Source organism: Glycine max, chromosome 12 (assembly GCF_000004515.6).
Source record: "Glycine max cultivar Williams 82 chromosome 12, Glycine_max_v4.0, whole genome shotgun sequence".
Lineage (NCBI taxonomy): Eukaryota > Viridiplantae > Streptophyta > Magnoliopsida > Fabales > Fabaceae > Glycine > Glycine max.
In genome coordinates this window covers 37,978,342-37,999,457 of record NC_038248.2, presented here as the reverse complement: position 1 = coordinate 37,999,457, position 21,116 = coordinate 37,978,342, and the positions used below count along the sequence as shown (strand labels likewise).

The following is a 21,116-nucleotide window of genomic DNA, read 5'->3' as shown; positions in this document are numbered from 1 at the left end:
AGAGTGGAGTCCTGAAACTATTAAAAAATAAGTTTTTAACATTTTTTTTTATTTTTTACATCAATTTATCAGTTTTTACCTTATGTTAAAACTACCAACGTTAACATCATTAATATTAGTTTTTAAGAAAACTAATGTCGTATAATAAGTAATAAACTAAAAAAATTGTAAAATATGCAAAAAAAACAACATCGATTCTTTTAAAAATCAATGTTGTGGTGCATAAATCAATATCGGTTTTTAGAAAAATTAATATTTTTTGCACCACAATATCGATTTTTAGAAAAATTGATATTTTTTTAATTTTTTAAAATATTTTGTTTGTTTTTTTTAATATTATCCAAATCTGCAAATTTAAAAACAAATCAATCTAGATAGTTTCATAGTTTATATTATTATTGAATAATTAGTATCAATTATAAGAAATAATTAAAGAAAACAATAATGTCAATACATAAAATAATCTATTATAATTGAATCTAATTAAACATAACTATATACAATTGTAAAATTTCTTAAACACATGTTTCCTTTTTAACTTTGACATAAAATCTTATCCAGTGATTGCGAATTGTCTTTAGTCTCTCTAGTTCTAATGGTCTTGAATTAGTAAAATATTGCATGATATAATAAAACATAACTTAATCAATATAAATAATAACAAGTATAACAAATGAAATTAGTTTTGAAGTAAACAATTATCATTTTTCAATTATCCTTAAACTTCCTAAGACTATCGTTGACATCCAATGCATCACATACTAGCTACACTTAGTGCTTCTTTTTTGCTTATTACACTAAATTCAATAAGATATTCAAAGTTACCAAAAAATTAGTATACATAGTGATAAAATTTAATTTTGAAGACATCAACCATTGTTTAAATGACTTACTTTAATTGGAAACCATTTAGCAATAGCCTTGGATTTATTTCCTTGAATATTGTTGAATCCTTTCAAAGCACTGGTTAAGAGAAACATGCATGCATATTATACAATTAAAATATTGATGTCTTGCAAATGATAAAGTAAATATTTTACAAATTACAACTGACCTGTTAATAATTTATTTCAAGTAGTTGTCGGGTTTATTGTGCAACGAATAGAACCATACAACAACATTGTACTTAGGACATATAGCGACTAGTTGTCAATGTGTACTGTATTGGAGGACATTAAGTTGGAGCATACATTATTTAAATTGATTTGTTTAGTTTTACTTACACATTAAAGTAGGCACCTAGGTAGACATCTTTCTGTAAATTTTGCATCTATTTCTTAATATAATTCTTAGATTCAAATTGTGATTGCCCAGATCTTTGTATGGACTGTGGCTCAAGGAATCCATACACAAAAGTATTCCTCGATGGCAGACTTAACTCATTCATATGCCTATTATTGTTAAAATAAAGTAAATTATCAATTTAAAATAATCAGTTATGTAATGGTCTGTAATGTAAAATGACTTACAAAATCCAAATTTTTATAACAGAGATGTTGAGACATTGATCACTGTGTACTATTTCAGAAAGATCTTATGCTTTATTTACAAGGTGACGTCATCATTATACACCCCAAACACAGTTGAATCCCATGACACCTACATAGGCTTGAGGAAAAGCTGGGGGATTATCAACGTCATTTGGTATAAGGGATCATCATCCATATAACTCTCTTATGCTGAGTGCTTAAACTGTTATATGGATTCATTCCATCAATGGCAAGTCCAAGCCTAAGATTTCTTGCCTTTTTGCTAAAATTCGGATACAAACGATTAATCTTCTTCCACTGGGAGGAATCAGTCGGATGATAGAGCATTCCATCGTAGTTTCGCCTATCTACATGCTATGTAAGGTCTTTTGTGTCATCTCCATTAGCAAACAAATGCTTAAACCTTAGAATGATCGGAAGATAGCATAACACTTTCGCTGGGGGCCTTTCTTTGTGCTTTTGTCACTGCTACACTCATCATCATCCTTCATTTTGTACCGTGATACACCACACTTGGGGCATTTATGCATTTCTTCAAACTCATATCTGTACAATATGCAATTATTAGGACATCCATGAATTTTCTTATACTCCATACCTATCGAGCATAGTATCTTATTCGCCCGATAGCAACTTTTGGCAACATGTTTTCCTCTGGAAACATATCCTGCACTACCTGAAGCAATAGAGTGAAGCTTTTGTTATTCCACTCATATTTGGCCTTGACATTAACCAGACTTAACACCACCGACAACAAGGTCAAAGTCTTCTTGCACCCTAGATACAATGGGTTCTTCGAATCAGTTTCCAATGTATCATACATAGGGGCATGTGCTTGCTGAAAAAGCTCTTGTCCAAGATCGCTAATCATATCATCTAATCGATCTCCCATTTCTACATCAATTGACTCAATTTGAGTTTCCCTCTGCTTGTCTGTCACTTCACCATGTCATATCCATGTCATATAATTCTTTTTAATTCCATCACACAAAAGATATTCTCGTATGTCGCCTAGTACTTGTCGTCTCCCATTCAAACAATTTATACAAGAACAATATTTTCCATACTTATCCAGTTGACTTCTTTCAGAGGCAAATTGCAAAAACTGTTGGGAAGATACAATTAGAGTTTTGCAAAACGTAGCTGATGGAATTTTATATCTACATGAGGGTTGGGAAGTTGAGGTCTTGCATAGGGACATTAAAGCTTGTAATGTATTGCTTGACAAGGACATGAATGCTAGGTTGGGGGATTTTGGGCTTGCAAGGCTGCATCACCATGAACATGTGGCTGAAACAACAAGAGTGATAGGGACTCTGGGGTACATGGCACCTGAACTTGTCCGAATCGGGCGACCATCAGCTGCATGTGATGTGTATAGTTTTGGAGTATTGGTTTTAGAAGTGGTGTGTGGGCGAAGATCCATCATAGCAGATCAGCCACCATTGGTTGATTGGGTGTTTTCCCTTGTGGAGAATGGGGAGTTGAGTTGTGCTATTGACGAGCATTTGAAGGGTCAAAGTGGATACAATGCTGAGGAAGCTAAGAGGCTGCTTCATTTGGGTTTGTTATGTGTTAGTACAGACCCTGGTGTTAGGCCAACAATGAGGCAGGTGGTGAAAGCATTGGAGGGAATAAAATGCACGGAGTGTAACAAAGATTGCATCCATTTTGCTCTGCTTGGAAAAATAAACTCAGCAGCATCATGGTCTAAGAGTTCTACAAGTTCTGCTAATGTAAATTATCCTACCTTTGATGAAATTTTGCAGGCCAAGTTTTACTCTACAGCATCTTTAAGCGTCTCTTGTCCCAGTCCACAGCCAGAGTCAGAGTTTGTCTCAGAAGGAAGGTGAGAGCTGAAATTGATTCAATCACTATGTTAATATTAAAGATTGCACAAAGCCGAGGCTGCTGTTGTCAAGTGACAAACATTTCCATTTGTAAAGTGCAAGCACTTGTTGATCCAAAAGTGTTGGGTTTTGCTAGAATAGTGATCTCAAGTCTCCACGACTGAGGCTGCTAAGATTTACATAAAATTGGGGTGCTAACTTTTTTTTTTTTTAATTTTTCTTTGGTGTTCTAGTTCTTCGAATACTGCTTATGTTCAAAGTTCTTTCTTGGATGAATCTTAAATGCAACATAAATTAAATTTGATATATGGTATCTTAATTTTCTGTATGTATTACTTATGAAAACAATGTTCCTTGCAAATGTTTGTTATTTCATTATATTCCGACACATTTCTACATGACGACAGCATACAAAGACTTTTGGTAACTATTATGTCAGACGATTTTTGTTTTCAACGACAGAGACACGTGTTGTAATAAAGAATCATGATCTAAGCTGTCCTAATGATAAATGAGAAAAATGAAGCTAATGAAACCCACTTCCGTAGAAAAATTAATTTCCAATTCTTCATTTTTATCCCATACTTTTTATTTCTCTTCATTTTCTTTGCCTCTTGGGGGAGAGTGAAATAAAGAGAAGGAAATTGGAGTCGGAAAATGACAATATATGTAACCTTTTATGTGAATACATTACCATTTTCAACTCTTGCTTTTCTTTACATTTCCATTCTAAGTCTTGCCAAGCACACCTATGTATCACATGTATATAAGACAAATATCAAAGACTGGTTGGCGATTAGTTTTACGTATGTGGTTCACCTTAATAGAGGTCCTTCTCCTACGAAATAAATGCAAAATTGCCAGAACATAACAATGACCTGTGTGGACCGGCATCAACCGTTGCCTTTCCTATATACTCTTGGAGGGTTAACAAAAGCTGAAGCTTCACATATATGCAGAAACCAATTTCAATTTGGCTGAGTTTTTCTTCCATTTTCAGTCCTTTGCCAATGTCTCCACTTAAGCTCCTTGTCATTCTTCTTCACACTGTAACCATTTTTACTTCAGCTTCCACTACTGAATTTGTCTACAACACAAACTTCAACACCACAAATATCATCCTATATGGAAATGCCTCTATTGAGACCTCCATTCTTACTCTCACAAATCAAAGTTTCTTCTCCATAGGCCGTGCTTTTTACCCTCACAAAATACCTACCAAACTAGCCAACTCTTCCACCTTTCTCCCCTTTGCAACCTCCTTCATTTTCTCAGTTGTCCCCATTAAAAACTTTATCACTGGTCATGGCTTTGTCTTCCTATTCACGCCATCAAGCGGTGTAAATGGCACGACCTCAGCTGAGTATATCGGTCTTTTCAATCGCAGCAATGAAGGCAATCCTCAGAACCACGTTTTTGGAGTCGAGTTTGATCCAGTTAAAAATGAAGAAGAGTTCAACGATATAAGCGACAATCATGTCGGTGTCGACATAAACTCGCTTCGTTCCTCAACTTCACACGAGGCTGGTTATTGGGGTGGAAAAGGTGACAAAGAATTTAAGGTGTTGGATTTCAAAAATGGAGAAAACTATCAGGTATGGATTGAATTTATGCATTCCCAGCTTAACGTTACTATGGCTCGGGCGGGACAAAAGAAGCCTCGAGTGCCTCTTATCAGCAGTAATGTCAACCTTTCAGGCGTTCTTATGGATGAAACATACGTTGGATTCACTGCAGCAACAGGGAGGATAATAGACAGTGCTAAGATTCTTGCTTGGAGTTTTAGTGATTCAAATTTTTCAATTGGTGATGCATTAGTGACAGAAAATTTGCCTTCATTTGTTCATCATAAAAAGTGGTTTCCTGGAGCACAAGCTTTCGCGGTAGGTGTCACCAGTATTGTGTTTGTGTTAATCATTAGTTGTGGTTATGTAGCATTTTTCGTTCTCCGCAGAAGAAAGACACAAGAAGAAGTTGAAGATTGGGAACTGGAGTATTGGCCTCACAGGATTGGTTTCCATGAGATCGATGCAGCAACAAGGGGGTTTTCTGAAGAGAATGTGGTTGCTGTAGGAGGGACCGGGAAGGTATATAAAGGGGTTTTGCATGGGGTAGAAGTTGCAGTCAAGAGAATTCCTCAAGAAAGGGAAGAAGGGATGAGAGAGTTTTTGGCCGAGGTTTCAAGCCTTGGCAGAATGAAGCACAGAAATTTAGTAGGATTAAGAGGCTGGTGCAAAAAAGAAAAGGGAAATTTGATTCTAGTTTATGACTTCATGAGCAATGGAAGTTTAGACAAATGGATATTTGAGTGTGAAGAGGGAATGATGCTAACATGGGAAGAGAGGATTCAAGTTTTGAAAAATGTAGCCACAGGGATTCTATACCTGCATGAGGGTTGGGAAGTTAAGGTCTTGCATAGGGACATTAAAGCAAACAATGTTCTTCTTGATAAGGACATGAATGCAAGGCTGGGAGATTTCGGATTGGCTCGTATGCATGATCATCAGGGACAAGTGGTCAGCACAACAAGAGTAATAGGGACAGTAGGATACATTGCTCCTGAAGTGATTCAAAGAGGAACAGCGTCAACTTTGTCTGATGTGTTTGGTTTTGGAATATTGGTGTTGGAAGTAATTTGCGGACGAAGACCTATTGAAGAACATAAGCCGGGGCTAATTGAATGGCTGATGTCCTTAATGGTGCAAGGCCAATTGCACAGTGCAGTTGATGAAAGGTTGAAGGCTAAAGGGGGATACACCATAGAGGAAGCTGAGAGATTGCTTCATTTGGGTTTGTTGTGTTCACATACAGACCCTAGTATTAGACCAACAATGAGGCAGGTTGTGAAAATTTTGGAGGTGGAAATTGACAGCATTGAGTCTGATGAAGATAACATGGAAATGAGTTTGCTTGGAAAAATAAGATCAGCTACTACGTGGTCTAGAGCTGAATGTGCTTTACCATACAGTGGTTACCCTTCTTTTGATGAAGTTAAGATGTTCAGTTTTAATTCTAGGACTTCTAGAAGTGGCTCAAGTACCTTTCTAGGATCAGAATCAGAAATCACCAGAGAAAACATATGATGTTTTAGCTTTTCCATTTGTTGCAGATTTTAGGTTATCCAAATCCTGTTGTAATGAATAGACAACATTCAAGATCTAGCTTGTTTGGATCGAGCCTGTGTTCATTACCAAAAAAGAAACAAAACAAAACAAAAGATGAACAACTTTAGAGTGCGATTTCTAAGAGTTTGTTTATGAGATTGTCATATATTCTGCTAAAAAAAGTGTGGTATTTCGTAAATTAGATGAAGGAGTATTCAAATGCTTAATTAGATTACCTATGAAATGAAATTCTTCAAATACTGGACATAGTTAAAAAGAAAAAACTGATCACACATCTAGACTTAAAATAGAATTCGGTTCTGCATGACCTCATGCAGACATTGACATATGCAGAGTTTTATAGCAGACTTATTTTAGTTTTGTTAAGAGGATTGGGTGTTGTCCTGAGAAGGATGGGATAAGTGATGTGTTAAAGGGCTTTTTAACATTAGAGATACTTTAGAAAGAAAAAAAAAAAGATATGGATAGTGTGTTTAGAAAGAAAAAATAGGTAGTACAAAAAGCAAGTTCTTATTTTAATGTCAACCTATTATTATTATTTATTATTATTATTATTATTATTATTATTATTATTATTATTATTATTTACTAAAATTGTCAGCCTATTAATTAGGAAACGAAAAAATATCAACCTAATGGCGCAAGTCCATGTGACAAAAATGATTTTAATCATGTAAATGGCTTCCCTGTTTTCCTTGGGCGCAAGAATCGGTTCAAAGAATATTTAGAGTTTAGACTTAAAACAAATTCAAAGATAAAGTCGTTTAAAATCAATTAAAATAAGTTATTAAAATTATTATATATTTATTAAAAGTTTATTTTTTATTTTTTAGGATGTAATTTTATTAAGATATTATAATTGTTTAATTTAGTATTTATTTTTAATCAACAATAAAGTTATTTTACTTAATTTGTGTTAAAATATTATTAATTTTAATTAATATTTCATTAACTACAAAAAACTTCTTTGTGCAAGAACAATAGGATTTAATATTTTTTTTACAATGTTTAGTAGATAATATATGTATAAAACAAATAATTGGCATGTATGTTAGTAAATTTAGGTGACTTTGACTAACGAAGATTTTATCTGGTAGAAAGGGTTAATTTGCTATAATATAAGGTTTGACTTCTTATTAGAAAAGGTGTATATATTTAATATTTAACCTTTTTCAATTAGAATTACCTCTAAATGAAAATATCTCGAGAAACTAAAAAGATGACTTTACTCTTTTCTAACCTTTATAATATTAAATAATATGTGTAGGATATTTAATCAGAATTTGTAGGATAAAACAATATGGATACTTTCGTAATATTCAAATTTTATACATATTATAAAATAGTCAAACATGTCTTTATGTTTTACTTTGCATTGTATAGAGATGAAACCATAACAGATTATTATATAATTGATTTATTTATATTTAGTCCATTAAAAAATCTCCTTTTACTCATACACCCAAATATTAAGGTGTAGGTTTAACTTTTTGCTTAAAAAAAAAAAAAAGCACCAAACCAACCAATTCTTTAGCCCTTCTCCCCTTTGCAAGTTGCAACCTCCTTCCTCCATAAAATATTTTCTTACCGGTCATGCTTTGGCTTTCATCTGAGTATAAACTAGCTTGATAGCTTCTTTAAATTTCCCCAGTGAAGATATCAGCAAATATAGAATTCGATGACAATCATGATGAAATCAACATGAACTAAATTACTTCCTTAGCTTCACACAACGAGCTACTGGGCTGGGAAAATGATTATGAATTCAAGCAGTTGAAAACTTAAGACCAAACAAATGGAGCTTTAGTAATTCAATTTTTCAAAATTGGATAGCTTATACATAAGGATATATAAAGCATGAAGAATGGAAGGAAAATCAAATTCTTATTATAAAAACCTGCAATTTACACTATATATGTAATTTACAAGAGGAGCGTGCATAAACACACTTTCCCCCCTTCCCTTCTCTTAATATAATTTTGAGATAAATATCGCTGTCATTAAAAAATGTATCTAGCTGTGTAATTGGAAAAAGAATTTGTAATTGACTATGAATCATCCTAATTTTACTTTGCATGAGCTATCTCACCAGACTTGTACATTCTTGCTCGTCTTGAATATTCTTGGATCTTTCGATCACGCTCTTTGAGCATCTGATCCATGTTGTTTGATGAAAGCAGTAATGGACCAGAGAGGTGGTAGATATTGTTTCCCATGGATCCATGCCCATCCTGAAATAGGGACCAGCATCAATAACCAGCAAAACCTTAAGATAAATAATAAATGCATACAAATTACGAAAATGTGGCAAACTAGGGACACAAAAAGCAAGATTTTGTCGTTGTTGATGGCTAACAAAGCCATTCACTAACATATGCTGACAATCACGAAAGCAGAAAGACGATAGAAATTGGAAGGAAACGATACTAATAGACAAAACTAACCTGAATTAATGTTTCAGTTGAAAATTTTCCATTTTCGATTTGCCTGGGATCAATTGTCTGAGAATGGCGTTTTTTATCATGCCTTCTTCTTGACTCTGATCCATTAGTTGACTCCTGTACTTGAATTGTTTCTCGGGGCTTCAACGGAACTGGATTTTCTTTTTGATCTCCAGACAATGAGGTCCTAGATGCCACTAACCCAGATAGTTTTGGTAGGTTGACTTTGCTTGAAACATGAGGCCGCCCACCAGCTTCCCTTCCAGCCATTTCATAGCCATAACCTGGAACCAATGGACCTGAATGCAAAGGCCTCTGATAAAGAGGGCCGGAGAAATAATTTAGTGTTTCTTTATGATCTTCTGACTGCTTTTGTGGAAAAACCAAATGTCCAAACGCAGGTTCTCTGTGAGGGTTGAAGAATTCATTCCGGCTCCTTGAGTTTGGAAGGCGTTTCCCTTGCTGCGTCAAATAAAATTATGATATACTGAGATGAAAAAGAGACAGGGATGCAAAGCAGTAGACAAGGCAAAAGGGAAAAAATGTACGCATTTTCTTTCGCCCTATTCAACTAAGTAAATAAAAAAGGAATCTCAATTATGGTTAGCAAAGAAGCAGTTAAACTACTGAAACTAGAGGGACCTTTGGTGAATGCAAGTTAGGGACTTCTGGTGAATGCTGGAATTGAATAAGGAGTGGATCCAGACTTCTTGAAACATCTGGAGCAGTGTATTGCTTTCTAGGGGGATTTTCCCTATGTTGAGTCAATTAAAATTGATCTTTCTTTGTTTCAAAAAAAAAAATTGATCTTTCTTCAGCTTTTGGTACCAGCTCTAATAAAATTCTAACACACAGTTTCTTTATTTTATTATTCTCCTCTGCACCTTATTTTTAAATATCAAGAAGTCCCATTTGACTCAAAAATCAGTTGAGTGGTTTGTGTTCTAAAATCATCATAATATAGTTAGCAGGGGCTAGGTCTGTAGATTATACTCCAAGAGCACTGAAAAGCATATGATTAAACCTTTACAGAATAAACATTAACAAACTGATCTATAACTATAAGTTGAATCAAAAGACATAAAAATCTTCCAGATTTTTCTTTTTCTTGTCCCCCAATTTCATAGTCATTAGATGTAGACTATTTTGTATAAGTTATAACACAATGCCCAAATTCAATGAAGAAGATGAATAAGGAGAAACTGGTTTTAATCTTGCTTGGATTACCTGCATTGATATGTGAGAGTCAGCATTGTCTTTGGATAATATAAATGTCTGAGGTTCTTTCTCTTGTCGACCTCCTGGTCTAAATTTTTGCTCCTTTCCTCCATCAGCTCCGTGCCTAAGATGATAAACAAAAATCTATACTTGTTAACAATATAGTCTTAGGTAACAAGTAAAGCTGCCTCTATCACAAATGGATGAAGCCACTGGAGCAGAAAGCAAATTCAACATTAATCATGAAACACATTTGTAGTTGCATGCCTATAAAGCATAAGAAATCAAATATATGCATAGTTCTTGTGTCATGTAAAGTGTGAGAGTGTGACCAATGATGTTGCTTCTGTTCAAGTCAAAGATTTAAACATTCAAATTTAACAACCAATACAAATCAACTTGATTACCTGAGAAAAGTTAAAATCATGCCACATAATATTAGTTTTTGAACATAATATAACTCAAATTGTCTTTGCCTCAACATTACTTATATATATATATATCATCCTACAACAGGTACCTTGATGCTTCTTTCCACAATTTAGTGTCAATCTCTTTGCTGGGAGGATATTTTGGTAAACTTGATGGATCACAAGGAAGGGGTTCCGATGAAAAGAACTGTCAATAAATGGGGGAAATATCAAAATGGAGAATCAAGGACCTCCTAGAAGGTTAGAAAGGAAACGAGTTCTGATAAAAGCATTGCATAAGAAATTTGATTATTATTTTCTACTCAAAGGTACATAAAGGCAAGAACGTTAGAAAGGAAACGAGTTCCTTCAATATATTGAATAGAAGCATTGCATAAGAAATTTGATTATTATTTTCTACTCAGTAAGGTACATAAAGGCAGGAAACAGAAAAAAGTGCTTCATGATCACAAGCACACACATTAAGCTGAGAAAATGGTACTCAAATCTCACACATGACACAGAGAGTATAAGTAAATTGTAGAAGGATGAAATCCAATCTCAACCGGATTACATAAGTAGTCCACTAGTTGTAAACATAAAACCACTTACCTCACTCTTCAGGGCTGTAGTTGCTGTTCCTCGAAGTGTGGGATCTAAAGAAAGTAGGGTTTCAATAAGCCTTGTGGCAGCAGATGGGCATTCTTTAAATGTTTCAGCAACACACTGCCTATAATGGTGGGGAGGCCTGAATACTGTTGAATGTGGCGTCCGCAGCTTACGCCAATAATCCTCAGATGGTGAGCCACAAAGTTTAAATATCCTATGCAATTGTTCAACCTAAAATGAAAAAAAGTTAAACTTCAGGTACCTAACTCTATAACTGTACAATATCAATTTGAGAATTTTGACAATCAGTCTAAGCTGGAATATATTGCTTTGGAAATTGAAATTCTGCATATCATTGAAGAGACCACTTGAAAAATCCAAGTGAAAGTAAAAGTTTAAGGCATTTATGGTGAGTAAATGAAGAAAACTAGATTCTGAAGTAGCATACCTCTGTTTTTCCAGGTAATATAGGTCTGCCACAATATAGTTCCCCCAGTATGCAACCAGTGCTCCACAAATCCACAGCAACTCCATAATTAGATGCTCCAAGTAAAAGTTCTGGTGGTCTATACCACAGAGTTACTACACGGCTGGTCAATGGAACCTTGTGATGGGGGTCAATAAAATTTGCCAGACCAAAATCGGCAATCTTTAAGATGCCATTATTGTCAATGAGAAGATTTGAGCCCTTTATGTCGCGGTGGAGGACACCACGACTATGACAATGATCCAATCCACTAAGAAGCTGCTGCATGTAGCATTTAACCTGATATATAAGAAACACCACTTAGAGTTTTAGACATCTAAGCATATTCGAGAGCAAGGAAGTTATTTCAAAAAGAATTCACATAGCTAATAAGGAGAAATGTTTCCCACCATTAACTCTGACATCAGTATACAGAAGTGTCAATGCCCAATTATCCAAAAAGCTTAAGCTATAAGGCAAAGGTTCATTACTGGTTTTATAATTACATCTTTAACATGCGTGAATTAAGGACAATGCACAGGCCCGATTTTACCATGTGTGGAAATTCAATTTTTCAGTTTAGAAGAACATGGGGAGAAAAGATCAAATTTCTAGCAACTTTGTTTAGAAAGCTTTGTTACCATGTCAATGACCAATTATACCTAAAGCTCAAGTTGTCATGTGAAGGCCAACGAATGGTTTTATTACATTTTAACAAGAAGAATCTTGACTCCATGTAAAACAGAAGAACGTAAGAATAAAAAGATATTTTCACTACCTGTGGTTCAGAAAAATTAATGCTAGGACTTGATGCAAGTCCTGTAAGATCGTGTTCCATGTATTCAAAAACAAGGTACAAGCTCCGAGATGTCTGCGATGTTATCAAGCCTTCCAACTTTATTACATTTGGATGGTCAAGCCTACGCAGAACAAGGATTTCCCTTGCCATAAACTTGACACTCTCAGCATCACAATTATCAAAGCGTACCCTCTTCAATGCAACGATCTTTTGGTCAGTCAAATCACGAGCCTTATACACAGTACTGTAGGTTCCTTGGCCAATCTGCATGGTAAAATGCCATTACATCACAATCAGCAACATTAATGCATTCACATGATGGAAGTAATAATCAGTTAACTACACAACAGTTGAACTATAATGCAATCACAAACTAAGCAGCCAAGGTGGTAACTTACTTTATGAAACCTCTCAAAAGTATCCGCCTTCCGTGGTATCCACCCTTGGATAGCTTCACCAGCAACAGAAGAAAGCCAAGTTGGCCACCCTGCTACAACTTGCTCTCCTTCTAAAGCCTTTGGAACCCTTCCAACACCAGGATGATCAAGAACAGCCAATTCAGGTTTCTGCTTTTTCTTCCTCCCATTCTTATTATCACTCGACCGCATCGAACCACTGGATTCCTTGTCAATTAATGAAGCTTTCATATCAACACCATCCAAAACCTTGTCTTTCCCCCAAACTCCATCGACCCTTTTCTCCGAATTCGACGCGGAAACCTTCATCTTCGCGGTCGCCCTTTTGCTAGATGAAGTGAATTCCCTTGCCACACCTTCCCTGCTGTCTTCAACAGCTGCACTCTTGGAAGCTATGCACCCCATGTTGCAGCACAAAGCTATTATTCAAATTCAGCTATACAATATTATTATCCTACAATCAATAGCCACGATCACTATCCTCCACCTACAACTCCATCATGCAACTCACCAACTAATATCCATGCATCAATTTTTCGTCTCCCTCCAATAACAAACCTGGGAATTTCTCCTCCTTGAACCCTTCAAAACAAAAAATAAGAAAATCCACGCTTTCTCTGCCCTCTTTTGAAACTTTCAAACTGACCCAATTACAGAGTCAGCGATTCCAATCAAAGACGCAATTAAGAACCTTCCACTAACACCACCCCATTAAATTGTCAACATTCAAAAAAAGAGGGTGGTGGTGATCCTACCACTGGAATACAATGAATCATTAAATTGATCGACAAAAACTAATGGGTAAGGGGAAAAATTTATACTTGAGTTAGAATGGGATTAAGGGTAAGAACGGAATGGAATGGAATGGAATGGTTGGTGATAAGCTTAATAACAAAGAAAGTGTGGGTTTGGGTAAGGGTGAAATTTCAACGCGTATTCATAAATTAAAGATAAATATTATCTCCCTTACACGACGGCTTTTGCCGGCTAAGTTCAGTCAACAGACGCTTCTCTCTCTCTCTTCTCTGGGGCAAGAGTCTGCCATTGACGGTGTGGAAGGAAGAATTTTTCCCCTTTGACGGATTAGTTTTTTTAAAAAATATATATTATTTTTTTATGATAAAAATTAATAAAAATTTAATATATGTAAATTAGTTCATGAACTTTTTCATGATTTTATCTACCCATGTTTTTTAAGGAAACCAAATTAAAGTTTCAAAGAATTTCAACAAATTTTCAAAACATAAAAATCAACAAACAGTTGATAATATTTTAGCTTAGGGAGAAAAAACATGCAGCAAAGGATTGATAATATTTTAGTTTAGGGAGAAATTCACAAATTCAGTCATTTAAAAAAAATAATGAATATGTTAGATTTTTTATAATACAAAATAATTTTATACTTCCTTCCATTGAACTCATATATAATAAAAAAATAATTACTTTTTAAGAAAATTAATTGAAATAATTTAATTTTATTAATCTCAAGTAAAAATAAAGATATTTTTAAAATATTTTTCATTAAAATTTGATATCATGAATAAAATATAATTATAATTAAATTAAAAAATAAGAATAATATTATTAAATGAGAGTAAAATTAGTTATATATTTAAATCTAAGATACAAAATAAATTTTTTGATTATTATATAAGTTTAGAGAAAGTATTACCATTAAATATAAGTTTAGAGAAAGTGCTAAAATAATTTTTAAGGTAGTTATTTTAAATGTTAATAAATTTATCATGCATGATATAATTTTTATAAAAGTTAACAATTTATTATATATTATAATTTATAATTAAATAATAATATAAAATTATTTTATACAGTCAAAACATTATCATTAAATTTTTACTTCCATTGTTGTTTTTTATTATATGTTAGTTGTTATTACGTAGAAACCAGTAAATTTTCTTAATTCTCATGAAATAGTTGTAGAATTTTTTATTTTATCTTGTTTCGTTTCTACTTCACAATAAATATTTATTGATAAAATAATTGCAAATTAGGTAGAAAACAAAGTTATAATTAAAAAAAAGAGTAATTAATTTTATTTTAAACTTTAAATATAACAGATAATATAATTTTTTTAAAATTCAATAATTAAAAAGAAATGGAGGTAGTATAAAAATTACTTCTTTCATCAATTCATCAAGATTAAGAAAATTAGTTGATTTAATAAATAACATTAATTTTTTTTTAATTTATATATTTTCAATAATTATCCCTGATGTTACTGGGATGTACTTTTTTTTCAAATGTTTTTATTAATTGTCCAAAATCTATATATATTTTCAAAATAATTTTATTAATTTTAATTATTTTAATCTCTCATCATTAATATATTTATTATTTTATTTTTATTGGTTATGTATGTAAATAATCAAAGTAAGGTTTCCAAGAATCTCCTCTTACAAGATAAAGTTAGACTTTAAAGAGTTTAAAACATTAATGTATTCTACTTATTATTTATTGAACTAAAAATAAATTACTCATAATTAAAGATATTTATGTGACAACAATAGTTAATGTATAAGATATTTTAGATTTATTCTTTTAAAAAGGACTAAACTAAAATTTTAATTTGGTTCTTAGAAAAAAAAAGACCAAAGAGAAATGTTATGAAAATTTTTAATATATATCTTATCATATTAATATTACTTTCTCTCCGGTATATATTTCTCTATGATTTTCTCAATCCATAATAAATGGCTAGGGATATAATAGAAAAAATTTATAATACTGTATTGGTATTGTAAAATCACAATGAAAAATAATTTTGTTTGTTAAATGTAAAACAAAGACTAAATTACATATTTTAACATTCCATTATCAACATTTCATAAATTTTATCCTTAGCAAACTCATACAATGGCTAGTAATAGTCAATCCCACTTATTGGGGAGTTAACAAGTTCATACAATGGTTAGCAATAGAACTAGACACCATTTTTTCTCTTAAAACCTTTAACTTGTTAGGTTATTGATCACATCTCTTATAAAACTTCTATTAAGTCCATTTTTATTCAATGTGTGACTTGTTACTCACACTTGCACTTCAACAAACTTATCCTTAAGTGTAGGTGACTTTCACATGATATATTATCATTTAAATGAATTTTTTTTTGTCACAAGTATTCAATAGTAACACTAAAAGCTTAATCATTTTTGTCAATACTACATACACTCCCGCGACTATTAATAACTCATGTCAATAGGATATGTTGCCTAACCTCCTAGTTGATAGGGAAACTTTTGACATAAAAGATCATGTGAATTTATAACCAATTCTATGATACCTTAATATTATCACACAATTTTTTCAATATATCTTTTGTTAGGGAATACAAGGGATAAAATACATTATTAGAAAACTAAATCAGTCAACCTAACACCATATGTTATCCAAAATCTTTCCAAAATGTTTTTAAGTTTTTATCACTTATATGTTAATCAATATATATATTTTTTATTAAAGCGTAACTTGTTACTCACACTTTAGACTTTCACTCTAATAACACTCGATTAAACTTTAGTACTTGAAACAGCTTGGTGCACCTAATGAATTTTATGCTGAATCATCTTTACTTTTGTACAAAAACTTTAACTTTTTTTTTTTTATTTCCTGTGTGTATTATCGATAGAATTATAGAAACCGTTTAACCTCTAATTTGCTTACCACGTGTTGACACATGGTTCTTTTAGAATATTTTATTACTATGCACTTTTTCTCTCCTTCGCGGATCCATACTCCACTGTTTCGATCTTTTTCTTCCAATTGTTTATGCTAAACGAGAAATTGTATCCTGATCTAAGACCACCACGTTAGCCGTGGTCCCGCCCAGTAAAAGGAAGACACGTGTCCTATAGGGAAGTCCTCACTAACGGAGCTGTAACAACGTTTAATACGAAAATCTGAAATTTAAAAAACAAGATTATCATTAACAGCAGATTACGTTTCATATTAATTGTAAACGATCAATATCCAACAACAAATAACTGCCAAATCATACTAACAAATTTTGCACAAATCGGCTCAAAGAGGTTCAATCTTGCCGACATTCTTCTGGGCATGGTTGCTGGACTGAAGAGATCCTGTTGTTACATTCTTTAATGTTCAATCACATGAACATTTTTTCCACTCTACAAAATCAGAAATGGAGTACTCTGAACTTGCTTTGGTAACTTTACAAAAACAGAAATGGATTACATCTACCATTGTAACACGAGGGAAATTAAAGTTCAATGCCCAAAAACAATAGTTATATACTTCCTCCGCAAAACATCTAATAGAGTTATGTATAGACAATAATATATGTTTCTTGTTTTCTAATTCTTTCAACCATGACTCTTGCACCAACGGATTGATACCAATTTCCATTGAAACTTTTGATTAACAAATAGACCAACTTTTTGGTATAGCAATGAAAGACTGGATAAAGTTTTTCAACATTAACAGAGACGACGTTACAGAACAGTTGCAAAATTTGATATCAATCATCAAACAAGATTTACGAGATTCGTAGTTATTATGATTAAGAATAACATGGTTGTTAATTGATAATCTTGTTTTTTAAATTTCAGATTTTCATCTTCGTAAATCTGTTATAGTGACAATCTCCCATATTGGACACAGGAATTACTCTAGTTTTATGATAAACATAGAATGATAGAAACACGTATTGGGATTCTAATGGAAAAGTTAAAAAAGCTGGAGAGACAAAACGCCAAAGCAATAGACAACAGAGAATCAATTCACCTGTCGTTCTTGACTTCTTGCCTTATAAACGACATGCGCTTTACTCCGTAAGCCATAAACAAAAAAACAACTATAATGCTCCCCCACTCTCCAAGCGCGTGGGACCACGCTAACGTGACGCAACCAGCAGGAATTTGATTTTTTTACTGTGCCTGTAATGAAAAAAAACAATATTTAATAATAATATTTAACTTTAAAAATCATTAAAATTATATAATTTTAAAAAGATAGAACAAGGATAGTACAAGGAAGAACAGCAGATAAACTAGATCCGAGAAAGAGGTACCCAGATTGCAGAAAAGAACCAAAACGCGCAGAACAATGAAATAGTATGAAAAAGTTTTCAACTTGTGAGAGAAAACAAAACAAAACCAGATTGGTGTTTTGTTCGGTAATTGGTACTGGCTAGTTTTCCGAGGTTGTTTTTGTTGTCATGTCCATGGCAAAAGTGGAAGAAGAGGAACAACCCACTTCACCAATTCACACATCACCTTCCTCTTACGTGCTACTGCTTCAAATCATGAGCAAAAGAAAAACCTGGGTGTGCATCTTTGTGCTTGTTTATGGCTTGCTCTTCACATCTTCGTGGAATTTTCTCAAGTCCATGGTTTCGTGGTACAAGTTGCGAGCTGCAGAGTCATCAATAACTTCGTGGTGGCCTGCACTCTATGCCTCGGTGCTTCTTGGTGCGGTTTTTGGGGTGCTTTCGATGGTTGCAGCTCTTGCTGTGGTTGTTCCTGCGGTTCTGGTGACGTGGATCGCCTTAGTGGGGTTGTTGGCTTTCTTTGGTAAGCCTAAGAGGACTTTGGTTGTGGAGGGAAGAATGATTACCAAAGAGATTTTTGGTTTTGTGATGCAGGTTTTGCTGAAAGAAGGGAACATTGTGGCTGCTGTTTGTGCTGTTTTGGGGTACTTCGTTCTTGGGAGAACGAATGGGAAGGGTGTTGACAGAATTGGGTGTGTGAGTTTGGTGATTAATTCTGATGCAATGGTTAGTTTGTAGGATTTCGGTAATGTGGTGGTGGTGGACTGGTGGTTATTGTGGTTTGGTTAAGTGTCTTGATATATTTTTTAGCATTTGTTTAGAATTTAGAGTGAGACTTAGATTAGGTACGTGTCTTTTGTTTCTTCAAGTATGTGTTCCGGAGGTTGTGGTCTTGTTTTCTTTCTGTCAACTAGTGAATTTAGCGAAGTGTTGCTAAAAGATTGTAAATTTGAAGCTTTGAAACATAAAAAAGAAAAAGAAATTAATGAGCTGCACGAAGTTAGTTTATCCAATAGGGTAATATACCAATCTTCAAAAGTCAAATCATGAAACTGAAGTTTGTAGGGAATTAAAGCATAAAGCATTCAGAAATACTAGTTCCTATTGGAAGTGCACTAATGGAGTTATAGTTGTAATAATATCCTTTTCAGGAGAGAAAAATTGATAATCGAACTACTTCTAAATCACTCAATTAAAGTAGCATACAACTGATACGAGTATATGTATCTCTGACCACTCAGTCGCACGATTTCACCAACGATGCCATCAAATTACTCACTGTCAAACACTTACCCTTGGTTTAAGAATGAATAAAAAACTATTGTTTGAAGGGATAAAAATTATGTAAATTAAAAATTATATATTTATTATAGAAAACTTGATCTTTTCCCATTTTTTTTCAACCCGTCCAAATCCAAATAGTAAACATACCAAATTTCATCCTTATTTCTCTGTCTTTAATTTCTTCTCCCCTAATTCTTAAGTTGCTTGCAGGGTTCAGCTCACTGTACGTTTAGGTCAATGTTTGTTTTGAAATACATCTATCACTTAATTATTTTCTCACACTTTATAAACAAAAATATTTTCTCTAAATTAAATGGCAACCTTTAGGAAAAATGGAATCCCCTAATTTTCTTTGTAAAAGGAGGAACTTGTTTATTCCTCTAGGACATAAAATCTTTTTGAACTTTGAAGAGTGAAGACTTAGGACATCCATAACGGAAAACTAGGAGAGTTCGTGAGAAAAATCACAGAATAAAATAAAAAACATTTATAATAACATGGAATTTGAGTTTTGATATTTTTTTTTGGCATTTTCCAACCGACGAGAATGCATATTTTCTTCTGATTTGATTATTCTGTAAGCAAGATAAACCCGCAACTACAAATGAAATCATACACAACCAAAATCCGAATCTAGAAGGAATAAATATATGTGCAGATTATTTATTCAACAAAAAGTCAATAAAAATATGCACATTAATTTGCACAAGTTCTTGTGGTATTCTTTTGTTAAACACTGAACCGGAGGTACCTTACAAGGACAGTGGCACGAGCACGACATTATACTATTATAGCATAGTGGAGCAGGTAAACCTGAACATATGCTGCTGCACCCTGTGTCCATTGATAGTAACAATTGGTTGGTGTTTGTGAAAGTAAGAGAAAATATTCTTTTTATGAATAAAAAAAATAGTAATATTTTTTATTGCATTCTATCAGTCTAAATACTTCATCAATAATTATTATTTTAATATTTTTTCTATTCCTTTTTACTTATTCTATTATTTATCGCATTTATTATTTTTCTCTCTTTTATTTTTTTTCTGTTTGTAGGTCTAGAATTTTAAATTTGAGCCAAAGATCATACATATCAAAGAATATAAGAGAGGACATTCATAAATAAAAACCTCATTGTACAATTAATTTTAAAAAAACATAATGGAAAAATAATTTAGAAATCAAGATTAATCATATTTTAATTAAAGAATTAAAAAAAATTAAATAATTGGTTGACTAAAAACATATTTTTGTCCAACTAGAGCTAACAAGTTTCTGACAAACTAATACTCTTAACAGCATGTGCAGACTAACATTGAAGTTTCCATCAAATATTTTTCAAGTGAAGACGCAAGTGTATTTTTATGTAAAAGTAAATGGACTGGAAGCATGGAAACTGAAAACTAGCCAGAGTATTAATTAATAAACAATTCAATTAGTCTTTGTTCATTTAATAAAGTATGACCTCTCGGTTTGGATTTTTGTATTATTCAAGTTTACTATTTTTGATTCAAGACTCTCGGTTTGGGACAAAAACAATAAAAGGGGATATTTTTACAAATTATTTATCAAAAAGGGGCTCTTTTATAATTATTTTTGGGAGGTCTGTTTTTTTATTGCAAAACGCCCCCAGATAAGCGCCTCCACTGTGCACGTGACACAGCAGGTAGCGCCCTTGACGCGGGCGTCTTTGATAGCGCCCAGGGGTCAGGCACTACTGGTGACGCCCCTGCTGCAGGCGCTACGGCTAGCGCAGGGCAGCCAGCGCCTGCCCCCCCGCCTCTCTTCTTCTCACACCTCCCCACCGCAAAATTTTATATTTTTTATATTGCTTATCAAAAATTTAAATTTTGTTTCATCTTTGTTATTAGTATTATTTGTTATTTTTTTATATTCCCACACCCCCACCCCAAAATTTCAATAAGATTATTTTTTATACACTCTAAATTGTATATTTTTTAATTTGTTTATCAAAAATTTAAATT

General features: G+C 33.2%; 4 protein-coding genes across 4 annotated transcripts; 3 read left to right on the top strand and 1 right to left on the bottom strand.

Annotated features, from left to right (window-relative positions):
- Nucleotides 1-2,494: 2,494 nt before the first annotated feature.
- LOC112998578 (probable L-type lectin-domain containing receptor kinase VII.2) lies at nt 2,495-3,537 on the top strand. The gene is made up of 2 exons (XM_041007250.1): nt 2,495-2,504; nt 2,580-3,537. Exons 1-2 carry the CDS (start codon nt 2,495-2,497, stop codon nt 3,341-3,343), a joined length of 774 nt encoding a protein of 257 aa, XP_040863184.1. The 3' UTR covers nt 3,344-3,537.
- Nucleotides 3,538-4,185: 648 nt separating this feature from the next.
- Nucleotides 4,186-6,665, top strand: LOC100776006 (probable L-type lectin-domain containing receptor kinase VII.2). The gene has a single exon (XM_006592781.4). It carries the CDS (start codon nt 4,294-4,296, stop codon nt 6,421-6,423), a length of 2,130 nt encoding a protein of 709 aa, XP_006592844.1. The 5' UTR covers nt 4,186-4,293; the 3' UTR covers nt 6,424-6,665.
- Nucleotides 6,666-8,330: 1,665 nt separating this feature from the next.
- On the bottom strand, nt 8,331-13,905 carry LOC100775462 (probable serine/threonine-protein kinase At1g54610). Its single transcript, XM_003539488.5, has 8 exons — nt 12,807-13,905; nt 12,388-12,672; nt 11,592-11,909; nt 11,147-11,374; nt 10,645-10,742; nt 10,134-10,248; nt 8,910-9,368; nt 8,331-8,696 (listed from the first exon to the last, which is right to left on the bottom strand). The coding sequence occupies exons 1-8, from the start codon at nt 13,227-13,229 to the stop codon at nt 8,532-8,534; spliced, it is 2,091 nt and encodes a 696-aa protein (XP_003539536.1). The 5' UTR covers nt 13,230-13,905; the 3' UTR covers nt 8,331-8,531.
- Nucleotides 13,906-17,242: 3,337 nt separating this feature from the next.
- LOC100820371 (uncharacterized) lies at nt 17,243-18,625 on the top strand. The gene has a single exon (XM_006592780.4). The coding sequence runs from the start codon at nt 18,019-18,021 to the stop codon at nt 18,586-18,588; it is 570 nt and encodes a 189-aa protein (XP_006592843.1). The 5' UTR covers nt 17,243-18,018; the 3' UTR covers nt 18,589-18,625.
- The last annotated feature ends 2,491 nt before the right edge of the window (nt 18,626-21,116 follow it).

Bases quoted from the DNA above. Each gene is read 5' to 3' on its own strand.
- LOC100776006 (XM_006592781.4), top strand. From the start codon at position 4,294: ATGCAGAAACCAATTTCAATTTGGCTGAGTTTTTCTTCCATTTTCAGT.
- LOC100775462 (XM_003539488.5), bottom strand. From the start codon at position 13,229: ATGGGGTGCATAGCTTCCAAGAGTGCAGCTGTTGAAGACAGCAGGGAA. The intron at 12,673-12,806 runs GTAAGTTACCAC...TTTACCATGCAG, and splicing joins CTTTTGAGAGGTTTCATAAA to ATTGGCCAAGGAACCTACAG. The intron at 11,910-12,387 runs GTAGTGAAAATA...CTTATATATCAG, and splicing joins TTAATTTTTCTGAACCACAG to GTTAAATGCTACATGCAGCA.
- LOC100820371 (XM_006592780.4), top strand. From the start codon at position 18,019: ATGTCCATGGCAAAAGTGGAAGAAGAGGAACAACCCACTTCACCAATT.